This window comes from Astyanax mexicanus, chromosome 2 (genome assembly GCF_023375975.1).
Source record: "Astyanax mexicanus isolate ESR-SI-001 chromosome 2, AstMex3_surface, whole genome shotgun sequence".
In the NCBI taxonomy this organism is placed as follows: domain Eukaryota; kingdom Metazoa; phylum Chordata; class Actinopteri; order Characiformes; family Acestrorhamphidae; genus Astyanax; species Astyanax mexicanus.
In genome coordinates, this window is record NC_064409.1 from 30,718,623 (window position 1) to 30,744,201 (window position 25,579).

At 38.6% G+C, this 25,579-nt stretch overlaps 2 protein-coding genes across 4 annotated transcripts in view; both read right to left on the reverse strand.

Moving 5' to 3' along the window:
• The window catches only part of ada2b (adenosine deaminase 2b), a 210,196-nt gene extending 198,298 nt beyond the window's left edge, over positions 1–11,898 (reverse strand). Inside the window, exon 1 of the mRNA XM_007256036.4 lies at positions 11,888–11,898. The gene's annotated coding sequence lies outside the window, so the exon portion shown is untranslated. The remainder of the gene's footprint in view (positions 1–11,887) is intronic.
• dusp16 (dual specificity phosphatase 16) overlaps positions 1–24,075 on the reverse strand; it is a 33,930-nt gene extending 9,855 nt beyond the window's left edge. Inside the window, exons 1-3 of one of the 3 annotated variants that reach the window (XM_049474199.1) lie at positions 20,598–21,339; positions 18,151–18,176; positions 5,648–6,571 (exon numbers count right to left, since the gene is read on the reverse strand). In XM_049474199.1, the coding sequence (XP_049330156.1) occupies positions 5,648–5,893 (246 nt within the window). In that variant the 5' untranslated portion in view covers positions 5,894–6,571; positions 18,151–18,176; positions 20,598–21,339. Of the gene's footprint in view, positions 1–5,647; positions 6,572–18,150; positions 18,177–20,597; positions 21,340–23,672 lie in introns of those variants that run through there. The other 2 variants (XM_049474201.1, XM_015607531.3) reach the window with 2 other exon arrangements.
• Between the last annotated feature and the right edge of the window lie 1,504 nt (positions 24,076–25,579).

Consider the following 25,579-nt stretch of genomic DNA (forward strand, 5'->3'; position numbering starts at 1 on the left):
CCCTTCTTGGTTTGAACAGGTTTATCAGGGGGACTTTAATAAAAAGTGATAAAACTTTTGCACTTGAGAAACAATAAAATCACCACAGGATAAGTAACTTTGGTACACAGAAACTCACACACAGTGTCACCCGATCACACACACAGCAGTTACATTCAAACAGTCGAACAAGACTTTTTTTTTTGAAGATTTTTAGAAGGCTGGAAAAAAGAAAACAGACATGAGGATCATCTGGCTTCTGGATGTAAATAAGATTACAATGGAGCTTTTATAAAAAAGAGAGTTTACTAAGCGTGAATGTAACTATGTCAGAATTAAATGTGTGATACATTTCTGTAAACAATCTCAAATTCAATAAATACATAAATCAAACGTGTTTGAAATGAAGGTAAAGTCTAATAAGCTTGATGGCAACAACTTTTCAAACCGAGTATCTACTGATACAGGTATGATTCCATAATGTACAGTACTGTTTATATTTTAAAATACTGATAAAGCAGTTATATGATCTTCATGCCCAGTAAACAATCACCACAGCACATGAAGCAGAACGTTTTCAAATAACTGCAATAACCTGCACCACCCAGGTGAGTCATTCACTGCTTCAATCTGCTCAGACAAAAGCAAACAACAACACCACACTACTTTACAGAGAAAACACACAACCCTCCAGCTTAATTAGTGATCTCATTTATTACATGAGGGCGTTCTTGAATATTTATAGAAGGTACTGATTACGAACTCCAGCCACTCAAATCAAGGAAGGCAAATACATTTGCACAAATAATTTGCTCCTCACTCACTCTAAATATATACAGACAGCAGAAAACACACACACATACACTTAATCAGATCAGATCAAATGTCTTAAGCACAACCTGACCTATTTATACGTTTAATTTAGCCACTCAGGGGAGACAGACTACATATATTCTCAGCTAAGCTTCACACTGATGTCAATTCAGTTCACCAAACTTCTATTACTGTAATGCTCAGATGATCCCAGAGCCATGGTCCAGAGTCACTACCAGTTCAGGCCTATGGAGAGTCAGAGAAGCATTACAAAGCTCAGCTGGCTGAGATATCTGGTATTGGGTTTCTCCAGCTTTACACACAGGCAGGACTGCTCTCTGCCCCGAGGCACGCTGCCACTTCCAGATAACGTAATGGAAAATATTGATTTATGAGCGGCTGGTTTCTAGTGCAGGCTTCAGGTGGAGCTGAGCCCACTCTCTCCTACAGGAGCGAATCTGACCCACATAGCTAAAGCTGATGTCCACAACTACAACAGAGCTTAGTAGAAGAGTGCAAAAGAACGAACACCTGTCAGGCTGTTTTTTACCAACACATTTTTAGCCTGATCATATTGCAGTTCACTGATCAGAAATAGCATTACATCCAAACCCTGGTACTGGAGTAGTCCTGTATTGCCCACACAACTGTTTTCTTAGGAGACTTTATGCTAGTATTTACTCTGGTTTGCTCTACTACTTCACATATATTAGATACATGGGTTGTTAAATAATGGATTTATATTGTTTATATTGTAATGTGATATTCCTTATTGACAACTTGAACTTTTGACTTAAGACAAAACAAGACTGTACACAAAATATACACTTTATGTTCCCAAAAAATTAATATTGAAACCAGTCATTTTGCTCCTGATGTCATGCTTTCCATGTTCTCTGCTCATTCTGCTCCTATTTAATATATATATATATATATATATATATATATATATATATATATATATATACATTATAAGAAGAATATAATATTTATAACTTTACTTTGCTGTACTTGTAACTTTAGGAAGGAGAGTAATGTAATTTCAACCCTCTCTGTGTCCTGTACATATGCAGTTTTGACAATAAAGCTACTTGACTTGAAAAAGAATATATATTTTAACTAATTAAAAAACCTTCTCTTTGACCCTGGTGTGTTGTGAAAAAACCCTCTCTCTTTTAACCCATGTTTAGTGTTTTGCTTCTACTGTCTACACCAATGGTTTGGACTGGCTAGATTACTTTTGTTTTGGAGTGTCCCATTAATTAACCTTACATCTAACGTGTTTACTTAAAGTATTGCCACTATTGTAAGAATACTAAATTGATAAGTAGCTGGAAAAAAAAAAAAACATGGGGTTGAAACCCAGCTGAGGAATGCTAACTTGTCTCACACTGGAAAAAGAGGCGCTGAATGTTCACCGTGTAATTCATGCAGAAACGACGTACATCCAGCATCATTTTTTCAGTGACAAACATGCTATGCCTGAATGTGGGCCCCACTGGAAAAAATGACTACATTCAGGTAAAAATAACGGAGAGGTTAGAAGAATGATTTCTGGAGCAGCAGGGTGTTATTACCGCCCTTCTGAAGGGTTAGTCTCCCAATCACTCTCCCTCTCGCACACACTCCTCACTCCCTCTAACTCCCTTTATCTCTCTCTCTCTTTCTCTTCTCACGCATTCCAGAAGACAGCAGGGCTCGGACTCTGATGTCATCAGTGTTGAGCAATGCTGCAGCGCTCTGTGTATCAGACTGGGAGAGAAGGACGTCTTCTGGCCTAGATAAGCAAGCACTGGCCAGACGCCAACAATGTTCATGGCTGAAATCAAGTCAAAGCTCCCTGCCCCTTCCTCTTACTGTGCCAAATGGGGGGGGACTGTTAGGCAGAGAGATAAATGAAACTTACTCAACACAAAGCTTATGTTTTATTATTTTCCTAATGTTAGCTTAGAACATTAATCTTGGTTTATGTAAAAAAAGAAAAAAAAAAAAAAAAAAACACACTCAGAATACAGGGTCAAAATGACATTTGAAAACACCAACAAGTAATGAGTGAGGGGGGCAGTCTTTTAGGCTACATTAGGAACATGGCAGACATCTTAAAAGCTTCCATATTTAGTTTCTAAAGTAAAGGGTGTCCTGTGAATTTTGACGCACCCTGCCTTGCCTTTATGTGTGATGCGTGTAAATGGCATCTGTTCTGATTGGCAGGCTAAAATGTGGAAAATTATTATATAAAAACTATTTTGTCTGGATCGATTGGTAATCCTTTCTACATCATCAGACTGCACGGCTTCAGTGTGTCTGTACGAACATATGAAAACATGTTCATGGTTGTGAACCACAATGAGTTTCCTATCGTTCATGTGCAACATTTAATTTTGGTCAATTTTCTCTTAGTAAGTACATCTGCTGATGATTCCAGAAACATCTGTGCAGAAGCAATTACAGATGTCTTAACACAACACTTCGGTGGACCATGGGTTTCATTGGTAATGGGTTTCATTTGTAATACTTGTGAGTTTTAGTGAATGTGAGTGTTTCTCACTCTGATCGCTGAGTGTTTAGAACATAGATGATTAAATGAAACTGTATCACACACTGTTCAAACTAGATTGCTTGTTAGTTAGCCAGTGCTAGCTAGATTTACATCCCATAAGGAACAGGGATGTCGCCACGCTTTCCTTCTAATTCAGAAAGTCTCACCGCTGGTGGTGGGTAACTTAAAGCTAAGCTTAAAAAAAAAAAAAAAAAAAATTCTAGATGAATGAAGTGCTTTCGTTTATTTACAGTAAGCTTAGATTTACAGATTTATCTGGAGGCTGGAGCATTAGCAACTAGCGCTAGCTAGCAGGGTGATATTAACTAGCAGTTCGTCCCACGTAGCTTGTTTTAACACAGTAAACATGCAGTCTGATATACTCTCCTCTGAACGGCAAAAGAGCTAGCTCTTAGTGCGGTTAGTGGCTAATGCTGCTCCAGCAGTGTTAGCCGATGTTAGCAGCAGGCTACAGGCGCATAATACTCACCACTGGACTGCGAAAGGCCTAGAGCTTAGTGCTGTTAGCAGGTAATGCTAATGCTTGGTTTGGGACAAAATGTAGGCCTTGATATACTGGTGATGAAATGGTAAACTAAACTGAGTTAATCGTTTTTTTGTGATCCGAACACAATGAAATTATCCACTACAAAACCAGTAAACAAACCAATGAACCAAAAACCAATAACTGGTCAAAAACAAAATACATAAACATTAAATGTGCTTTAACTACAGTGCGATCAACACAAAACTTCCGACTGAAAGTCAATTTACTGAATCAAAGTGCCTGAAACTAAAACTAATAAGAATAAGGGGTTGTTCTTCTTTTAGCCAATGAGGAAATAGGGGTGTTCCTGTAAACAGAACACCCAAGGATTAAAAACGCCCCTGTCTGCAGCCCGACCATATTGACAAGGCTGGACAGAGACAGATAGCACTGGGATGAGGTCACTCGGCAACCTGTTGCTAGGGCCTCACAATGGCCCTCATGAGAGGGGACGGCTTATTTAACTCTCATGTTCGCCTCAAACACACTCCAACACCCTCTCTCTTCAGTGGTGAGGTCAGACACTGGGACTCATTTATCATACATGATATAAAAATGTAAAATGTGAATAAAAATGCTGAACGAAATAACAGTCAGGGTTTTCATGAGCAGGGACAGACTGGTACATTGATTTCTGTCGCCTGAGGCGTGTACACTTGAATAAATACAGTAAAGTGCCTGAGGCCAGTGCTGCTAATTATGAATTCAAATAAAAATATATGCAGTTTTAACAGATATCGCTCTGTAGGGATTTGTTTTAGTTATTCAGTCTGGGCCTATTTTAAGAAGGCACAATTCTACTTTTTCTTTTGAAATAGCAACAATAAAACCATGAATATTTGCCAATCCTAATACCATTTGAATATATTAAAAATATAAGCATTAAATGTGCATCTACAAATGGGACACCCTTGATTAAAGGACATTTTAGTCATTTTTTATGTTAAAATGAGTGGGTAAAATATGAACATAAAAATGTGACCAAACTGGGCCTGTAGCAATAATTACACCATCATACAATACATGGGAATAATCTTAATCATTTGTGCTAGCCTCAAAATTTACCAGTGTTTACTAAGTGAGACGAGCCTATAACTGTGAATAAGCTTGGGTGGATTTTGTTTAAATTATTAAATTATTTAAATTATTTTAAATTCATTTAGGATGTCCAAATGTTCCAAATCCAAAGGATAATATTTGTTATTGAAGTTACATTGCACATTAAGTTTGTGTAAATGCAATGCTAGTCTAGAATAATACTGTTTATTCCAATTATTTCTAGAAAAGAAAATATATTTATTATCCAAAAAAAGCCTTGACATAACCTTTGCACAAAACACATTTGAAGGTTTTTTTATGTGTATAATATAAATAGTATACAAACGAAGTGAATGTGCACACACAGGCTTGCCCACAGTTTTGCATTAAAATTGTATACCAACAATATGCTGTAGTTTCCCACCCACAAACCTCCTAATCAAAGAACGGAGTAGCCATGCTATAGTGGAGGGCTTTATTTATATGATGGATCAAATATCAGGTGAAAAAATACTATCCAGAAACAGCAAACAATGACATCACACACTTCTGTGATAATTTTATCTGCATGTTTCTGCCTGTGGGATGACCATCTAAATGAGGGGTTTAAGTTGAACAGTTCCATTTAAAATAAAAACAGCTATTGTGGCAATGTCAACAGCCTAATTACAATTAGAATAGGTATTATTGTGTAACCTCTAGTTGTGATGTGTTTTAAACTTCCCACTCACCTTCTTCTTGGCTGAATGCTGAAGAAGCTCAGTGATCTGCACCTTGTCCTGCTGCAGCCTCCTCTTCATCAGCTTGGAGCAGTTCACGTTGACCGCCTCCAGGATGTGGGAGGCATTATAGTCCACAAAGGGCCGACTGTCAATCAGCAGCACACAGTCCAGTCCGCCCTCCAGCAGGGCCACCAGGCCTTCTGGCCCAATGACTCTGACTGAGGCCAGGGCGACCTCGCCGGCAGGCTCTGCCATATCTACCACCACCTCCCTCTATCTCCCTTTCCCACTCACTGGTTCCCACTCTGTACCTCCTCCTACTTCCTACCGGTTCCGTGGGCCTGGAGGTCCGGAGCAGTGACGCAGCCAGTCAGAGAGGGCCCTCAGGAGAAGAACGACCCCATTGTGGAAGCAGGCGATGATGTCACCTATGTGGCGTTCGGCTGGTGGGCCCAATGCCCGGCCCCCCAAAAAAAGCAAGTAAGTGAGAGTGAAAAAATAGAGAGTAGTCCTAAATAAGAAAAAAAAAAATACTGAAGTGTGGACACTGTTCACTATATTTGCACGTGTGTGTGAGTGTGTGTGTGTGTGTTTGTCAACACAGTGTATGTGGTAACATGGTAAGGTGTGTAGTAATGAAGTGTGTGATGAGGCTCTGTCCTCACTGCTGTATGTGTGTGTGTGCCTGAAAGGGTACGGATGCCGTAATGGGGTGTCTGTGCCAAACAGTGCATCCACTTCAGCCCACTTCCAGTGTGCAGGCAGGGGGGAGGCGGCTGGCCTGTGTTTTGGGGGTATGCCAGGGGTGGGGGAGCGGGGGGCTTTCTTTCACACCATTGCAGGGGCGCGACAAAAGAGGGCTTTTCTCCCGGGCCGCAGAACCATTACATCATTCGCCTCGCTCCTCGTCTTCATGTTCCAGCAGTTATCTGGCTGCAGACAGAGAAAGGACAGGGTGCGTTACTCAGGCTGCTCAACACTAACACAGACGCAGTGGACTTTGTTACGGAAAGTTTGCGTTAATGGGAGGGTTATTTTTTTGGCCCGACTGCTGGACATCTACTTGGAAGCTGTTTAATGGATGACTGCACATATTTCCACATACACATCACGTAACTGTTGAAAGGCTGGTCGTAGACATATACAGTCACTCCAAAGTTTTTGCCCCCCTCCCTTTTTTGTTTCACATTTTTTCATTAATGTTCAAAGTGTAACAACTTGCTTTTCCCAAACTCTGAAATGTTAACTCTTAAAACCCTAAAATATTTTGTCTTAAAGCTAGTTAAACACTTAGAAGCTCATAATTATTTCTGTTGTGTTTGCCAAGGGATAAAGGGACAAAAATGTAAGACATTTAGCATTATTCTTATGATTTTACCTCAAAATTAAAGCTACATAAACCAGCTGATGAATAGAAAGTTGGAATTATTGTTATCTGATTATATTAAACGTATGTACAAAAATTTTGTCTGCTTATTTTACAGCAAATTTCTTGCTTGGAATGTTAAAGCAGATGTAAATCGCAGGTTCTTTTTAAGTGCTGTTTAGATTCAACAGTTCTAATAGTAACCATGCCTGGGCGCAGCTATGAACCCAATTATCCGTTTAATTATTTATACTATATAGTAAAGAGATACAATAACAATATGTAACATAAGCTATATAGATTGTTTCACCCATGTGAATAAATCTGTATCTGCAGTGTTTATATTAAATGAGTTTATTTTTAAATATGACAAATATACAAAAAGAGAGGAGAGCACCTTGCATACATTTTACAGCACATGCTTTTTTCTAACCTAGTTTAAGATAAACGGAAAATAACACTGTTTTTGTTTTCAATGGGGGGCTGCAACAAAGTACTTGTTTAGTTTGTTTATGAATAATTACTGTTTATCATCTATAGGTTATAAGATAAGAGGTCTGCTAAAAATAAAAATTAAAAAAGACAATATAAACTAGGGTTGGGCGGTATTGAAGTTTTTCATACCGTCATACGGTCGTCAGATTATATGGCGGTATAGGGGGGGGGGGGGGGGTGTTTTGATATTTTAGAATTCGTTAGATTATATTTCCTATAGCATTTTGAGCTATTTCATATCTATTTTTCTGTTTTTATTAAATGCTGCAGAGCTTTAAACGTGCGGATGATTTTTTATGTATATTATTTTATTTTTGTACCTGTGTGTAGAATATTTATTTTTCGTTATTTTAGAATTCGTTAGATTATATTTATTTTACCATTTTGAGCTAAGTTTAGTTATTTTCCTATTTTATATCTATTAATCTGTTTTTATTAAATGCTGCGGAGCTTTAAAGGCGCGGATGAGCTCGCGTTCAGTCTCGCGTTCACGCTCGGGTTCAGTCTTGCGTTCACGCTCGGGTTCAGGCAGACAATCTAAACTCTAGTATGCAGAACTATATTATTATTGTTATCAAATTTTCCATTCTTTTAAATAGCAGGATACATTGATTTTTATTTCTCAGCCCGGACGAGACCCGGCCCGAGGAAAGTAATGGAAAATCTCGGGTCAGTCCAGGCTCCAGGAAATAGTCATCTGTTTTTTAATACTATTTTTTATTTTATATAAAGCTACGGCCTAGGCCTGGAAAATAATTCGATATCGGTATTTATCGCGATAAGAAATGTTTCAATAACGGTGATATCACTTTTGTGGTATATCGATATGTATTATGTACAGAATCTGTCACGGACAGGCGTTTTTTACTGGCGTCAGCTCGCCGCAGAGCCAAACACATTCAGCCCCCATAGCTGTGCTACCTCAGTGCGTGATGACGCAATCACACAGGCACGTAGCCAGATAGGCTAGGCTAGGCTAGGTTAAAATGGCTAGGCTAGGCTAGGCTAGGTTAGGTTCAGGTCCGCTCCGCTACGCATCTAAAATGTCTCGAAACGGAGCCGGGACGAGCGGATCCAAGGCTAGGGTAGACTCGGTTCGGTCAGCCGCTGTTTCGCTCGCCCATTCGCGCGTCCGCTCGCTCATCCGCGGCTCCGCTGGCCCAGCCGCGGGTCCGCTCGCTCATCCGCGCCTCCGCTCGCTCATCCGCGGCTCCGCTCGCCCAGCCGCGGGTCCGCTCGCTTGCCGCTTTGCTGCAAATTGTGCCGGTGAGTGGAGCCGACAAGCAGCGTAACGTTAATACATCTAATCTGTTCCACCACCTCAAGCATCTTCACTACATACAATATTTTCCTTATACTGACTGAAGCACTTTAATAGATTATGTTGAAACTAAGTTATTTAAAGTTTATGAATCCTTTAGGTTTGTTTATTTGCCGTTGATATCATGTTGAATACCTCTTGTATTCTGGCTGAAGCACTTTAATAGATTATGTTGTCACTAAGTTATTTATAGTTGAAAAATCCTATAGGTTTGTTTATTTGACGGGAAAATCTTGTTGCTTTTATGTATATAAAGGCTTCTTGTATTATATATCCTAGTTAAAACACTTTTGTTTTAATCTGTTAAATTTGTTTACAATGAATAAGAAGCTCTGCCTCTGTTGTCATTTAAAGTTATTTTTATTTGTAATAGTTATATAGGCTTATGTTTGACAGGGATGTCATGTTATTATTTTGCTATATGCAAATAAAATTGAGCATTGATTTATTTTGACTACTTTTATTTCTAAAGTATTAAAGTTTTTGTGAAAGGAGGTTTCAAAGACTTAAAAAACATTTTCATACAGTAGTAGGTACAGATTTCCATTAGATAGATTGATACAAAAAGTGCAAATACACAGTTAAATAATAATTTAAATTTGCAGTGCAAGCTGCAGAGATTGCAGGGATTCTTTTTCTGAGGCCTTCAAAGTATTTATCGATATCGAAATTATATCGTATCGACCGAAATTTAAGGAATATATCGTGATATAAATTTTGGCCATATCGTCCAGCACTACTACGGCCTGATAATCACCATATAACAAAGTATTACTGTTAACGAAAACTGAAAGTGAAAGTTCCCCTTAACTGAAACTAATTAAAACGGTAATTAAAAGAAAAAAATAAAACGAACTGAAATTACAGATGGAATACCCTATTTTTTGTGTTTGTTAATTTATTTATAAGCGCTGTATCCACTACAGCAGCTCAATAGCGGGTGGTGTTGTGCCGTTTCTGCTCGCGAAGGGGAGCCGGGGTTCAGATGTCGGCAGCGCGCTGCAGCGCGCAGCGCCTCGCGGTCCTCGGAATTGCTCATATTTACAGCGCTGGAGCTAGCTGCGAAATAATGACAGAAAACTCTGAGGAAACTGCAGAATTCTGTACGGCATTAGAATATGAGCGTGAGTGACATAAAAAAATGTTTTGTAGAGAAATAGGAGATGAGGAATATTTAAGGAAACAGCTGTAACTTGGAGTAACTCACACTGAACACCCTATGCTGCAGGATAAACTGATAAATCTGATCATTTCGGTGGTTGGTTAGTTGTTAGGGATTTATTGTCACTTCAGCACAAATGTGGCTATTTGTGGCGATAATTTTGGTCAAAATTAGTGAAACCTTTAGAGTTTATTGAGTTTTTGCTGTATGATCTCCTCAGTGAGAATCCCCACCCCATAACCAATCAGGGAGCTCCAACTGCTTACCCCTCCTACTGCTCTTTCATTGTGGATGCGCAGAATGTCTTAAACGTCCGTTTTTCAAAGTTCAGGTTTGGCACATCACGTGGTTAATATACCGTCACTATTTTACAATACCGTCACCATATTTAAATACCGTGGTATACCGAAATACCGCCATACCGCCCAACCCTAATATAAACCATTAACAGAAACATTATAATTATTAAATTAAATGGTTTCAATAGTCTGGGTATTTTTGTTATTAATGAGGAGGTAAAATGTTTATATTATTGCTACAGGTACGTTATTACACGTCAGGAAGCATTCTCATTTGTACTGAAGTTTTTCTAAAACATGAAAAATGAGCCATGTGTGATTTGAGTGCTTTGACATGTAAAGTGTATGATGTAAGGAATGCCGTCTTCCTAGTAATGATGTAGGTGGCAGTGAGTGAGTACAGCATTGTGGAAATTCCCTCAGCACTGTAAAAACTCTCTCTTCTCCTCAGTGCAGTCATGAAAAAAAATCCCCAGCTCTTCCCCCTTCCAACAAGGCCCACACACAAAGACATTAAAAAAATGTGCAGTAGGCCATATCGATAGCACGTGCCAAGACAAACCATCAAACCAAAAAAAGCTTTGGGTCTGGTGTGCTTCCAAACCTGTGAATACAATACCTTCCAACTTCCAACACGACACTAATGTTGGGCAAGGTTTTGGCCGGAAAGCCTCACAGTCTCTCAGTCTCTAAGAACAAAAATCCATCAATTCTAATAATCAATAGCCAAGTGTCTCATATTATCTTTCTACATGATAGTGTGAGCTGGGGAAAGCTGCTACATCACAGCTCTACAGAATTTAAAAAGGTAGTCAGATATCCAACTTCGATACGTGGAAATGGAGGATACAGAGAAAACACAGTGTTGATAGTTTGTACGTCATGAGAAGCACTACGTCAAATGCGGCCTTTTTTCTTTATTTACTACAGTGCCATTTCCCTGCCTACTTAATGTTTTAGAGTGCCAAAATAATAAAATAATCCTCTTACTTTCTTGACTTCAAACGTTTGATATTTGTGATTTTAATGTTTCAAAACACAATGTAGCAGTGCATTTACATACATCTGTACATCATACACTTATTCATCCTATATAATTTTAGCCCCACTTCATGCATAGATGCACTTTGAAGAACTATAAAAAATATAGATTAATTAATAATCACACTACAAAATTAGCCATATGAAAAATGCCCTCATTATGAATTAAATGGTAAAGAAAATTGCACCATTACAAGTTAAAGCAACATTATGTAGCATTTTTATCTTAAAATACAGTGTTTGCCTCCTTATGGCTTTTTATTTCTTTGCATGTGTTTCACTCAGTCCAAGACAACACAAGTTAACACAAAATGCAGTTTTTAAATGAAAGTTTTTATTGTTAAGGAAGAGAAAAACCCAAACCTACATGGCACTGTGTGAAAAATTGTAAATAATAATTGTGGTTTATCACACCTGAGTTCAATTTCTCTAGCCACACAGGCCTGATTACTGCCAAACCTCTCTATCAAGAAATTACTTAAATAAGCCCGCCTGACAAGGTGAAGTAGACCAAAAGACAGTCAAAAGGTAGACAATAAAGCAATATCCAAAGAAAATCAGGAACAAAATGATAAAGAAAGTACTTGAGATTTATCTGTCTGGAAAATGTTATAAAAGACATTTCTCAGTTTTGGGACTCATTATCCATAAATGGCAAAAATATTAACAGTGGTGAACCTTCCGAGGAGTGGCCAGCCTAGCAAAATTACCCCAAACGCGCAGTGACGACTCATCCAAGAGGTCACACAAGACCCTGCAACAACATTCAAAGAACTGCAGGCCTCACTTGCCTTAGTTAAGTTCAGTGTTTATGACCTTAAGAAAGAGACTGGGCAAAAACAGCCTGCATGGCAGAGTGCCAAGACGAAAACCACCGCTGAGCAAAAAGGCTTGTCTTAAATTTGCCAAAAAACATCTTGATGATTCCAAGACTTTTGGGAAAATACACTGTTGACTGAAAAGACAAAATTGTAACCTTCTGGAAGGTGTGTGTCCCATTACACTTGGCATAATAATAACACTGCATTCCATATAAAAAAACATCATACCTACAATAAAACATGTTGGTGGTAGTGTGATGGTCTATGGTTGTTTTGATGATTCAGGCCCTGGAAGACTTGCTGTGATAAAAGGAACTATAAATTCCATAGTCTACCAAGAAATCCTGAAGAAGAATGTCCAGGCATCTGTTCGTGACCTCAATCTGAAATGTACTTGGGTTCTGCAGCAGGACAATGATCCAGAACACACCAGCAAGTCCACCTCTGAATGGCTGAAAAAAAACTTCGGAGTGGCCTAGTCAAAGTCTTGATCTGAGCCTGATTGAGATGCTGTGGAGTGACCTTAAAAAGGCTGTTCATGGTGGAAAACCCTTTAATTTGGCAGAATTAAAACAACTGTGCAATGATGAGTGGTCCAAGAGTGAAAAACATCCAAAAACACAAGAAACCAGGAGGGGGGGCAAACACTTTCACACCACTATAACTTTAACATCATCCACTGACATGCAACAGGGAGAACAGTGCCTCTGTTGGTGCTATTGTTGGCACACTGCTGACTGCACTATGTAACTCTGGTGAAGCTGACAACATGACTTGCTAAAACTGCACAATACGACCTAACCTCAATAATATATTTGTATAATTATCAAACCTACATCAAACCATATCTACAGTGATTACTGAATGTAATGCTACTGTGACTTATTTCACATTTCTGTATCTCTTAATTTGTCAAGAAAGGCATTTTTATAGAGTGACTTTCTTGAGGGGCGTCTCAAAGCATACACTACACTTCCCAAAAAGTGTTGGACGACCACAGGGACATTAAACTTTTCTGTTGTTTTTCAGAATTACTATTACACATTAAGGATCACAGTGGAATTATAGTGAAATTACACTATAATGTGTGTGTGTGAGACAAGACCGTCAGCAATGACATTCTGTCCACAGCACAACAGAGAGAGATATTAAAGTAGAAAGAAATTCTTTATTACAAAGACCAATGACAACCGGGGAGGTAGGAACTATAGAAATTGCCTTACAGAAACATGCCTAACGACTTGACCATTACACTGAGTAAGTCTGGTGGCTCTGTTGTGCTATGTGGGGGCTCCTTACAGAGAAAGATTACTTCAAATGTATACAAAGTTATTTTGACTAATTACCAAGATGTGCAAAGCTATTATCTAAGCAAGAGGTGCCTACTTTAAATAATCTAAAATATAATACAGACAATCACATACAATCCCCTCCAAAAGTATTGGAACAGTGAGGAAAATCTATTTATTTTGGCTGTAAACTGAGAACATTTGGGTTTGATTTAAAAAGGTGAATAATAGACAAAACATAGCTTTTATTTCCATCTATTTACAGCTGGATCTGATACAGAAGATAGCACCAGAAGATAGTACCTTCTGTCTGAACCCACCTATTTTTCTTGTGAGCAAAAGTATTGGAACATGTGACTGTCAGGTGTGTTTTACCCAGGTGTGTCCTCATACATTATTTAAACAATAAACAGCGCTGAATGTCTGAACGCTCAGTGTCAGATTTGAGTTTAGTGCAGACTGTGCATTTATAATTAGAGGAACAACCAACATGACAACAGAGAGCTGTCTTTGGGTAAAAACAAGAAACTGTGAAGCTGAGGACTAAGGGTTCACCAAAAGATGAAAACCGCTTTTTAGCAATAAGTATAGGAAGGCCACTCTGGAATTTATCATGAAATACAGAGATTAGCCTGTGGACTAATCAATTTTCTAATTGACTAATATACTGTAAAAGTAACTTAATTTGCCAATCTAATGCAGATTCTATTATTTATTTATTTTACTGGGGTTTTGGCATAGAAAAAATATGTAAACCTCTGCTGTTGCCTGCAAAAAAATATATATTATTTTAGAAGCTTGTTAGAGACTAGTAACAGACAATTAGTAACCTGCATTATCATACTACTACTAGTAAAAATGTGTTCTTAGACTGGTCAGTATAACTATTATGAAGTATAAAAAGTAACTGATGCACCTTTCTCTACTCAGCAGCTTCTTTTATGGTCCTGTTATATTTTGTCAGCACAGATATTGATAAAAAAAAAAAAACAGTGTCAAACAAGTGTCATCATGCTGCTGCACCAAGACAGCCAAATATGGAACACTGAAAAGGCGCGAAAGGCACATACAGAGGTGTGAATATTTAGCACAAAACAACAGGTGTGCGTTTTACATAGATGCTCAGGCAGAAGCCACTCTGCGTCAGGATTAAACCCACCCACACAACACCATCCACCAGCAGAGAGCCTCCTCTGAAGTAGCACTCCTTCAAGACTGTGTTCATGAAGAATGTGTTCATGTTTAGCATTTTTGTTCATGACACAAGCATAATCAGTCGTTACTTTGAATTTTAGAAACCGAATCCCTACCAGTACAGTTTATTAATTACTTATTAAATTCATAAAGTTGCTGGCAAGTAAAATGATGTCTGTTTTACACCATTCAAAATGGCAGCTGCTTTCTTTTTTTTGCTCACGTGATCTTTTCCAAACTTAAATAAAATTTCATTCCTATATATTTGGAGTCCCCTCCATAAGTATTGGAACAGTGAGGTCAATTCGTTTATTTCTGCTGTTAAAATATTATTACGAGACAAAAGATCAACATTTAAGCTTTTTTGCAGGTATTTACATCTGGATCTGATACACAGTTCAAAAGATAGCACATTCTGTCTAAACCCACCCAATGTTCTTGTGAGCAACAGTATTGGAACATGAGACGGTCACGTGTGTTTTCTTGCCCAGGTGTGTCCTGATACAATAATTATTTGAATAATTTCAGATTTGGGTTTTATCTGTGCAGACTGTGGATTTATAGTTCCAGAAGAAACTTCTGAAGTTAAAAAAGTTAAACCAGAGAGCTGTCTATAGGTGCAAAGCAAGTACCTGTGAAGCTGAGAGAAGATGGAAAATCAATCAGAACCATTGCAAAGATATTGTCCATAGCCAGAACAGCTGTTTGGAATGTAGTGAATGAGAAAGTCATCACTGGTGCACTATACATCAGGTGATAAACAGGTAGAACAAGGAAAATCGCTGCAGTTGATGAGAAACATTGTGAGTGAAGTAAAGAAAAACCCTAAAACAGCTGTTAGTAACATTAGCATCAACCTCCAGATGGCAGGAGTGAAGGTATCCCAATCTTCTGAACAAAAGTAAAGAGGCTTCACCAGAAGGTGAAAACCACTATTAAAGAGGTGAATACCAGGAAGACAAGGCTGGAATTTACCAAGAAGTACAGAGGCGAGCCTGTGGAATGATTATGAACTCATAAGACACATGTTAACCTTTACCAGTGTGATGAAAAGGCTAAAGGACCTGCTTATGACCACAAACATACCAGCTCATCTGTAAAAACACAGTGAATGTTATGTCATGGTTTTAGCTTTGTATGGTTTATTCTGGGATAGGCTCATTAATCTTCATTGATGTTTAATGAACACAGAAGTCTACAGAAACATGTCTGTGAATTACAAGACAGATGAAATCAAACTGATTTGGAGATCCTTCAACATGCAACAAGACAAAACCCACTGCCTGGAAAAACATCACAAAAATAGAATGCAAAAGGGCAGTGATGTCAGTGGGTCGTGGGCTTGATGTAGATACTGCAAGCGAATGATTTGCAACTAAATAATATTTTTTATTCACTTTAATTTACTTTAAGTTAATTTTTTCCAATACTTCAGACAGAAGGTGCTATCTTCTGAACTGTGTATCAGATCCAAATGTAAATACCTGGAAATAAATCTGAAATGTTGATCTTTTGTCTCATAATAATCTTTGTCAAATTCATATGTGTTCAGTCTACAGCAGAAATAAATGGATTGACCTCACTGTATGTATACCTCATATGTGTATGTCAGGGTTAGTACATGCTAAGAAAAAATTGCAACAATCTAAGCTGAAGCATTCAATAACAAGGTAACAGGCTCCATTGCATTGACCTTAATATGTTTATCTTTTCAAATCCAACAGCAAAATAGCCCAGAAAAGAGGCTATGTTTTATAATTTAATTATAATTACAAAGTTCAAAACTGTAAATGGCAGGAAACATTTTAAACATATCCATATGTTAGAATGAAGCCAGTACAGTGAGAGCAATCGGTCTGCTGAACTTTGTACCTCTCCACAGCACGGGGAGGAAGTCAGCCTCCTAATTCGCAATCCCTGACCTTCCTCTGCTTGTTTACAAAGGCAGAATCAATGCACAATGTTTGCTCCACGCTTTTAAAAGGTGGCGCAGTCAAATGGGCCTGGCACAGGTTTTCACTTGCTTGATTGAAGGTCCAGCGTGTCTGGCAGAGATAGCAGCCACGAGCAGACTTTGCTCCACAGACTGACAGTCAGATCAAAAGGGTGTGAAAATTAGAACCTAACGAGGCTCAAAACAGCAACGGGCCAGCCTCTAATGTCAGCGCTGACCAGTGTATTATTACAGAAGGTCAAGGAGATTGAATTCATGCAGAAAATGCTTCAAATGTCACAAAACTTTGCTGACCAAAAAGGCGGGTGGCTTCGTCTACCGTATAGACAGACAATATTCGGCAAAGCTATAAAAACATTTTTACTTTTATCATACAGTGGGTTTGTTCATATGAAATGGAAACAACCTGTTCAACAAAATTAAGTTTGACTGCGGTAAATCTCCCAGTTTTAAGAGGGGGAATTTTTCAATTCTTTGAGAAGCATAATGGCTGAACATCACTTATGACATGCTACAATTTCCTCCTAGCAGGATTTTCCACCACAACAAACAGCTTGTTCAAAGGCATGCCCTTTACATGCACTGTGCTTGCCAGATCATAATAACAGCTCCTTCCCCGGAACGGTAGCAGGCATGGGTTTTGTTATAGCAGCACACCATGGCTGATTCTGCTTACGGCCAAGTTGCCAAGTCTTGGCAGATAATCCAACAAAAAATCCAACAAAAATCATCTACTGTTACGCAGTGTCCTGCATTCTCTTCACCTGGTTGCTAACACCGCATAGCAAAAAAAAAAAAAAAAAAAACAAGCCAGACTATAATGGAAAGAATCCATAGATCTAAAACTAGCGTCACATGATCCAGATCAGACCAGAGACACCAAACTTAGCTTTTACAGCCTCCATCGCTGGAAACATGTATGTGTTGCCATCTGGAATATATCTTGACATATTAAGTACCTGCTGTGGCAAATATCCCTAAAACACTAAACATAACAAATGACACTGGCTGTTCAAAAGCCTTTCACAAATATTTGTTATGAATTACATATTACACAATGAAGAACACTTTTTAAACCGAAAGCTGCTCCTTGACTGAAAAAGAAAGGGCTAATCTGCATCTTTTGTGCTTTGTTTTGCATGTTTTTTGTGGTTTGGGACTAGCCTTTATGCAAGGTTTATTTCACAGCTTCCTCTATAGTGTGGATTTTTTATGATCATGGATTTTCAGCTGAAAAGGCTTACAAGGCAATAAGGAAAACACAAAATAGGCATTGGCTTCAAAAGCAAAACAAAAAAGCAAATTAAAACTGAACCAAAGCCCTAAAGCCTTTTAACGGATGGCACATGACAAACAAAAGCCTGTGAATAAACAATACTAGAACTTCCTCCTACGGGCTCCTGAGTACGTCACACAAAAACATGCTGCAATCTCTTCCACTCTGCTGGATTCTCCCGTCTTAAGACTGTAGCAATTATATAGACATCATTTCATGGCATAATTTCAAGCACAAAGCCATACCAGACAATGACAGCATCTGGGACTGTCAAAGGTCAACATTCATATTTACCCAGTAATCTGCATGTGGACCAGAACCTGTTGAACAACACAAACTGCACGTCATTGACTTCTCCAGAAACACATCATAAGGCCTGCTTTACTCTTCTTTTACCCTTACTGCCAATATTGGAGTATTTTAATTTTCTCATTGGCCCATATGATTGATATATATATATATATATATATACAGGTGCTGGTCAACGAATTAGAATAATTTGAAATAGTGCAATCATGAAATTCTTTGAATGCATTTTTTGTGCAGAAAGCAAATCAGGTGTTCACCGCACCTGTCCTACTCGTTAGACTAATCACAGAACTCGTTACCTGGAAAAAAATTTGCTCAGCTGAGCTTTCCAAAAGGCCCAATTAGGCCATTTACCTGTGACACTGTTGTTTTATTGAATTAGAATAATGGAGAAACCGTTTCATTGAATTAGAATAATTTTTATTATAATTACAATCATCACTTTCACAGTATTTTGTGGCTGCCCCCTTGGCTTGTATGACTGCCTGAAGTCTCCGCGGCATCGATTAGACCAGCTTGTCGCAAGTTTCCTCACTCACAGCTTCCCAGGCAGTGGCGATGTTCTGCTTCAGTTGGTCCAGCGTAGTAGGCTTTCTGTCGCGAATTTTCCGCTTGACGATGGCCCAAAGGTTTTCAATGACATTGAGGTCAGGCGAGTTGGCCGGCCATGCCAAAACTTCAAGCTGTTTTTTAGTGAACCAATCTTTGGTCGACTTTGCCGCATGACCCGGTGCAAGATCCTGTTGAAATATGAAGTCTTCTTCGCCGAACTGTTCCTCAACAGTCGGAATCAGGAACGTTTCCAGAACATCTTGATATACGGCAGCATTGACAGTCTTCTTGAGGAAGCAGAGTTTCCCTACACCTCGAGCGGACATGCATCCCCAGACCATAACGCTCTGGGGAAACTTGGCGGATCTTTTCACGCACTCGTGGTTGTAGGTTTCGCCACCACGACGCCAGACACGAGGACCTTGGTCACCGAAGGAGATGCAGAAGCGTGATTAGTCACTGAAGACCACTTTCTGCCAGTCTTCAGCAGTCCACTCGCCGTGTTCTTTGGCCCACTTCAGCCGTTTCTCCATTTGTTTCTTGTTCAGCATCGGTTTTACTGCTGGAACGCGAGATTTGAAGCCGAGTTCGCGCAGACGACGGTAAGTGGTTGATCTGGAGACGTCAGCGCCGGTCTGCTTGTTCCACAAGTCGGTGAGCTCGGAAGTGGACTTGAACCGGTTGCTGACTGCGATCTTTCTCAGCTGCTTGTTGTCGCGAGCAGAAGTTTTTCGGACGCCGGAACAGTTGGTGCGCTTGCTGCAGTTTTTCTTGAGAGCTTTGCAGACGGAAGACTGGCTGATGCCGAGCTGCTCAGCAATTTTAGTTTGGGTCAAGCCTTGTTGGCGAAGGGCTTGAATTTGAGCCACTATTCCGGTTGAGAGGTCGCGCTGCTTACCCATGATTGATTTTACAACTTAGAAATTCTACTCAACCCTGACTTTATACTGCACAGTGAACACTTTTCACAGAAAACAAAAATTCGAGCATTTATTCTAATTCAATGAAACGGTTTCTCCATTATTCTAATTCAATAAAACAACAGTGTCACAGTTAAATGGCCTAAATGGGCCTTTTGGAAAGCTCAGCTGAGCCAATTTTTTTTCTGAGTTCTGTGATTAGTCTAACGAGTAGGACAGGTGTGGTGAACACCTGATTTGCTTTCTGCACAAAAAATGCATTCAAAGAATTTCATGATTGCACTATTTCAAATTATTCTAATTCGTTGACCAGCACCTGTATATATATATATCATATGGGCCAATGAGAAAACTAAAATATATATACACTTTAATACTTTGTACAATTATGCATTTTTTTCTTTTTTTATACTATATTTGCCACTTTCCTTTAAGCTCTAACCATGCTGAGATCTATACATAATCTCTGTTCTTTAAAAAACAGTCAGAAAACACTTCTTCAGTGCGAGTTTAGAGCTAAAATGTAAATGTGTTGTTTTCTGTGACATAATACATACAATACACAATACATTTAAAAAGAGCTGTTTTTGAAGCATATTTTTCACATTTGGACTAAGCAGTGAATTGTATGATACATTAACAGCATTTTAAACCAACTCTCAAAACTAAAAAATGATCTAAGAACAGGTTCCCATAATATAGGTAATTTAATATGTTTTTCTTTTAATGTCAATATCAAACAATGGCAAATATTTAACAAAATTATACAGGCTAACTTTTCATTAAATGTATCGCGCCTATAGCTTAAAGACAAAAGCATATTTGAAGTAAAGCACACTTTTGTGATTAACTGTGATATACCAACTGAAACTATGTTACTGAGAAGGACCAAAAAAAGCTGACCAGAAGCTCTACAGAAGTTTTAAATGACAGACAAAATAGACAGATAGCACGCCTTACATGCTCTTGGACGGACAGAGGGGTGATGAAGTCAGAAGGTGACTCTGTTCTGGCTTTCTCCTGTAGGGAGACATTCACTCTAACTACAGCTTATTCAGAAGGTGTCACTGGACATCTCGCTACAGTCTTAAGGCAGGCCAGAGGCTTATATAAGTGAAGCAGACCAGTGAATTAAAAATGGTGGGGGGAGTAACTGGGGTGGGGTGGCGAGTGGTTTAATTTGGGAAGTGCTCTTTCACTGCTATGTCACACGCCCATGTGCGTATTAAGAGACCCAGTTTCCTTCCCCCAACTCCTTGGCCCAGAGGCCACTTCCACGATTCTCTGATGGTCCGGTAACACTAGTAAAACTTGGTAATATTAACAGACCTTCTCACATTAATTCTGTGCCATATTTGTATAGTGGACTATAAAGCTTACAGAGAGTTTATAAAGGCTTTATTATTGGTATTTTACTGCTTTAAATGCTCAGATTTCAAATGTTCTAATACAGTTTTAAGAAATCTGTTTTTTTTATTCAGAAACATTTTAGTAGATTTTTTTTCTTCTTTTCTTTGAATACCAGCTGACAAGAAACAGAAAGAAAACTAACCATCTAAAAATATACACTGTAAAGAGGAAGACACGGTGCCTGCCAAAGAAAACACACCAAACATTTGTTTTCTTTCTAGACCATGCAGGTTTGTATCTTTAGTAACAAACTGCAACAACTGTGATATAATGCATAGTACAAACAGCACAATACTAACTAATACTAATACTAACGCTGTTAACTAAAGGTGTTGTACATGAGCTTGTGATTCAAAAGTAGGTGACCATGATCAAACTACTCACCCTCCACTACGGCACAGGAAGAAAAACACAGCTATCATCACGTCACACAGTCCTAGAGGCTAGATTTGTCACAGGACTGGATCAGATTCTTTTCTCAGTATTTTTCTCTTTAAAATCTATAGTAGCATTTTACTGCTGATCTCATTCTAATCAGAACCCATCTCTAATTTTATTGTTTAAAAGCTGCTGGTCTAATTATTATAAGATAATTTGTCTTTGTTGACGTAAGTATCAAAATTTTACCAAACATGGTACACACACACACGGTTTACACATTAATTATACACAAACAATACCATATAACATAGGCTGAAAAATGAGAACACTAATGAATTATGTAGTTTTCGTTGGGCTTTGTTTTGTCAGTGCTAGTGAACTTATCAAACTTGAGATCTAAAAAAACTCAGTAGGTTTAATGTTACTAGTGCTAACTTTATCTGTCATTTTGTCATTGCTTAAATTCAGCTGTAACCTTTCATGGCTGTACTGTAATGTTTTATCACCACTGATGAGGATGATGACTACAGGCCTGATGTCATATTGAGACACTCAACTGCAGGCTGAGTACAAACCTCAGCAACTCCACATCTGTTCCACAGGCGCCTGCCGATGCTGTCATAAGGAGTATTCATGACTGGTGAGTAGGGGTGTGCTATCATATCATATCATGCGCAATAATATCACCAACATTTCTGAATATTGTTATCACAAAAATACTCTAAACTTTGTGATATTATTTTAGGGCCATATGGACCTCCTTTCATTATTTTCCAGTAAGTGGCCCAGACAGCTCCTTAGGAGTTAACCTATGACCAGTACAACACCAATTTAATTATCAATCTGTCTGTCACAGAGTAGCTACAATCTGTGTAACATCTATGAGTTAGGAAACTAGTCATTACAAAAAAAAAATAGTACAGCAAATCAAACACCTATCAAGCCAAACACCACATCTCTCCGTAAGCTTGTTGGCTACATGTCATTTCATTGAGTTAAGCGTTTTGCCTAGTAAAGAGACTGAACACCTGCTTACAGATTTTATGACTGCACATAAAGTGAATGTCTGGTTGTGTCTAACAACTGGTTTAAGTGATGTAAACAGTGACACAACTACTGAAACCTCATTTATGCCATATGTCTTGACATTATGAAAGATACAGAAACATTTGAAATCTAGTCTTTGCGGTTTTAGTAGATGATCTCATTGATAGCACTGTGCAACTTTAGCTCTGTGAAAACTCCTAGTTCCTTTAATCAACACTGAATGTTTCAGTCATTTTGGACTGAATGTTACCTTTCAGTTTCTTTACGCCTAGCAGTAAAAAAAATACTGAGACTACTGTAACGTTTACCCATCTTGACGTTTACACCAGGTATAGTTTACAGAAGGTACAGACCAGGAAACTTTACAGTGATAAATATTTGGCAGTTTGGCTTAAACCCAACAACTATTTACAGTTCATCCATTTTAAAAGGCACTTAAACAATGACAGAAGCCTTGTCTAAAGATATTTATTAGATTCATATTAAGTATATTTAGTTGTGACATAGACGTGATGGAAGTGACTTGTGTGATGTTTGTCTGACTTCGAATTTAACTGATTATGTTTGTCTGACTTCGAATTTAACTGATTATAAACCATATATAATCCTTTCTGAGGTTAAACCTGTAACCTGACAGTCCTTCGCTTATTTCGTCTCTGAGCAGTTTTATCATCTTCAGCTTTCCATTATTTTTATTAGTCTTTCTTCTTCACTAATGCAGGCCTTCAACTCTCGGTCACTGATTTGGGAATGGGAAAAGTGTTGAGGTAAGTCTGATTTAATGAGTGAAACTCTACAGTCAGTGGAACAGAGTGGTAAGTAGCTAAAAGGAGCTGGAGGTTTACAATAAAAGGAAGAGTCTAGAACAGCTCGCCCTGATACAGATAACTAACAAACACTCTCGGCTCGAGAGGCTCGCTGTTCATAAACAGAAAACAGTGCCACAGCCTGTCGCCTGAGACAGCTTAGAGGAGTTTGACTTTGTGTAACTCTGGTAAAATGTCACATTTTTTCAGAATATAATTGTTAAAAAATTAAAAGAGACTGAAAGTGACTTTTTAAACACAGGGACTGAGTTACAGGAGCTCAGAGCAGCCCGGTACAGCGAGAGTTTCCCCACAGGAGCGGGTCAGGCCTAACCCACGCTCCCGGTAAACTAAAGTTCGCTACAGACCGCCGTGTAACTTCTGCACTCACCGCCTCAGAGAGAGTCCAGCCGGGGAACATCTCTGACACACAGCGCTCCTCCTGCTCCTCCTGCTCCCCGGACCCCGCCGACAGCGCCGAACCAGGAGCGAGACCGAGAAGCTCCAGTGTAAAAGTTTCACTGGTCACTGAACTTCATCTGGGCGATGAGGTCATCCGGGTAAAAATACAGCGATGTCGTCACTCGAGAGACCAGTCCCACCGCGGGGGGGGGGAGAGAGAGAGAGAGAGAGGGAGGCCTTCAGCACAGCGGAGAACTTCCTCCACCAACAACCAGAGCCTCTCTTCTCACCAACAACTACTGTAACTACTGTAATTCAGAGTCCCTGTCTGAAACCCTGTAAACAGTAAACCCTGTAAACCCGCTCCTAACAGTCCGGGACCTGTAGGCCCATTGGACAGCACGGGTTTAAAGTTGGAGGCGGAGCTCCAGTCTTAAAGGGAAAGTCTCATTAATAACAGACACAGCAGCAGCAGCAGCAGCACCGCCTGTTACTTAGAGCTGGACTCAGGTAGGCTCACTAGTCAACAGGCAAAATTATACATTAAAAAGTATTTTAATTATAATGAAATCGTGTATTTCATAGATATACAATGATGTATATAACACGTAGATATAATAAACATTGTTATTAAAAATAATATTTTTGATTAAAGTCATCATATAAATGATAAAAACCAATCGAGCAGGTCTAAATATTTGCATGCAATCTTACAAATAGATTTAGAAATACCGAGCAGAATAAATTTAAGGTTGTAACAGTATGGGAAAAAATAGCTATATTACATTTTGTGGTGCCTTTTACTCAACTGCAGACAGTATGAACCAAGATATTTTATGTTTTGTCTGCTCAACTTATTTTTTTTTACTTTAATATACAATAAAATACAACAACACACTGGTTCAAATCCTGTTCATGTAGCTTACCATCAGCTGCCGGAGCCCTGAGAGAGCACAATTGGCCTTGCTCTCTCTGGGTGGGTAGATGGCGCTCTTTACCTTCATCACTCCTAGGGTGATGTAGCTCAGCACCAGGCATCTGTGAGCTGATGTATCGGAACCGAGTGCTACTTAGTAATGGTACATCAGCAGCATTTCAAAAATAGGCGGTGACTGATTTCACATGTATCAGAGGAGGCATGTGCTAGTATTTACTCTCCTGGTGTAGGGGCATTACTAGTGATAGGGGGATTCCTAATATGTGAGTTTGGTAATTGGCCTTGTAAATTGGGGAGAAAATGGGAAAAAAATTAGAAATAAAAAAATAAAATATGACAAATTCCAAAAACATGGATAATTAAGGGGCGAATAATGTGATAAAAATTTAATAATTATTTAAAACAGGTCATGTCAACAGTTTTGTTAAAACAGTATTGTTTGAATGTTTTTTTAATCCTCAGATGGCACTTACCTTATCAAAAACTACAACACAAAGTTACATTCACATATGCCCTTTAACTGTACAAAACAGAATACGGGTCAATACAATAACAAAGGTCACAAATAAAATGACAATAATGAGCATTGTTAAATAATTAAGTAATGTTACAAATATTTATTATTTTACAATAGTTAGCTGATATAATAATGTTTTAAATAATAATGAATTGAAACAACATTCTGTCCAAAGAAGTGTTAATTAATGGCCCCTTATTGTAATGCCTTACCACATTACGTTAACCATGCCAAGAAGGGGGCTTGGTCTTTTACAGTGCAGTCCATAAACGATCTGTCAAATATTTTATAACACTTCTCATTAATCATGTTTAAAACAATACATTCAACAAAATTAAATACATTGTTACAGTCGAAAATAACTTTAACTACTTAACTACTTGCTTTATTTGTAAACATTTTCTCTGTGTTTTATATAAAGGTAATCATTTTCACACTGTCA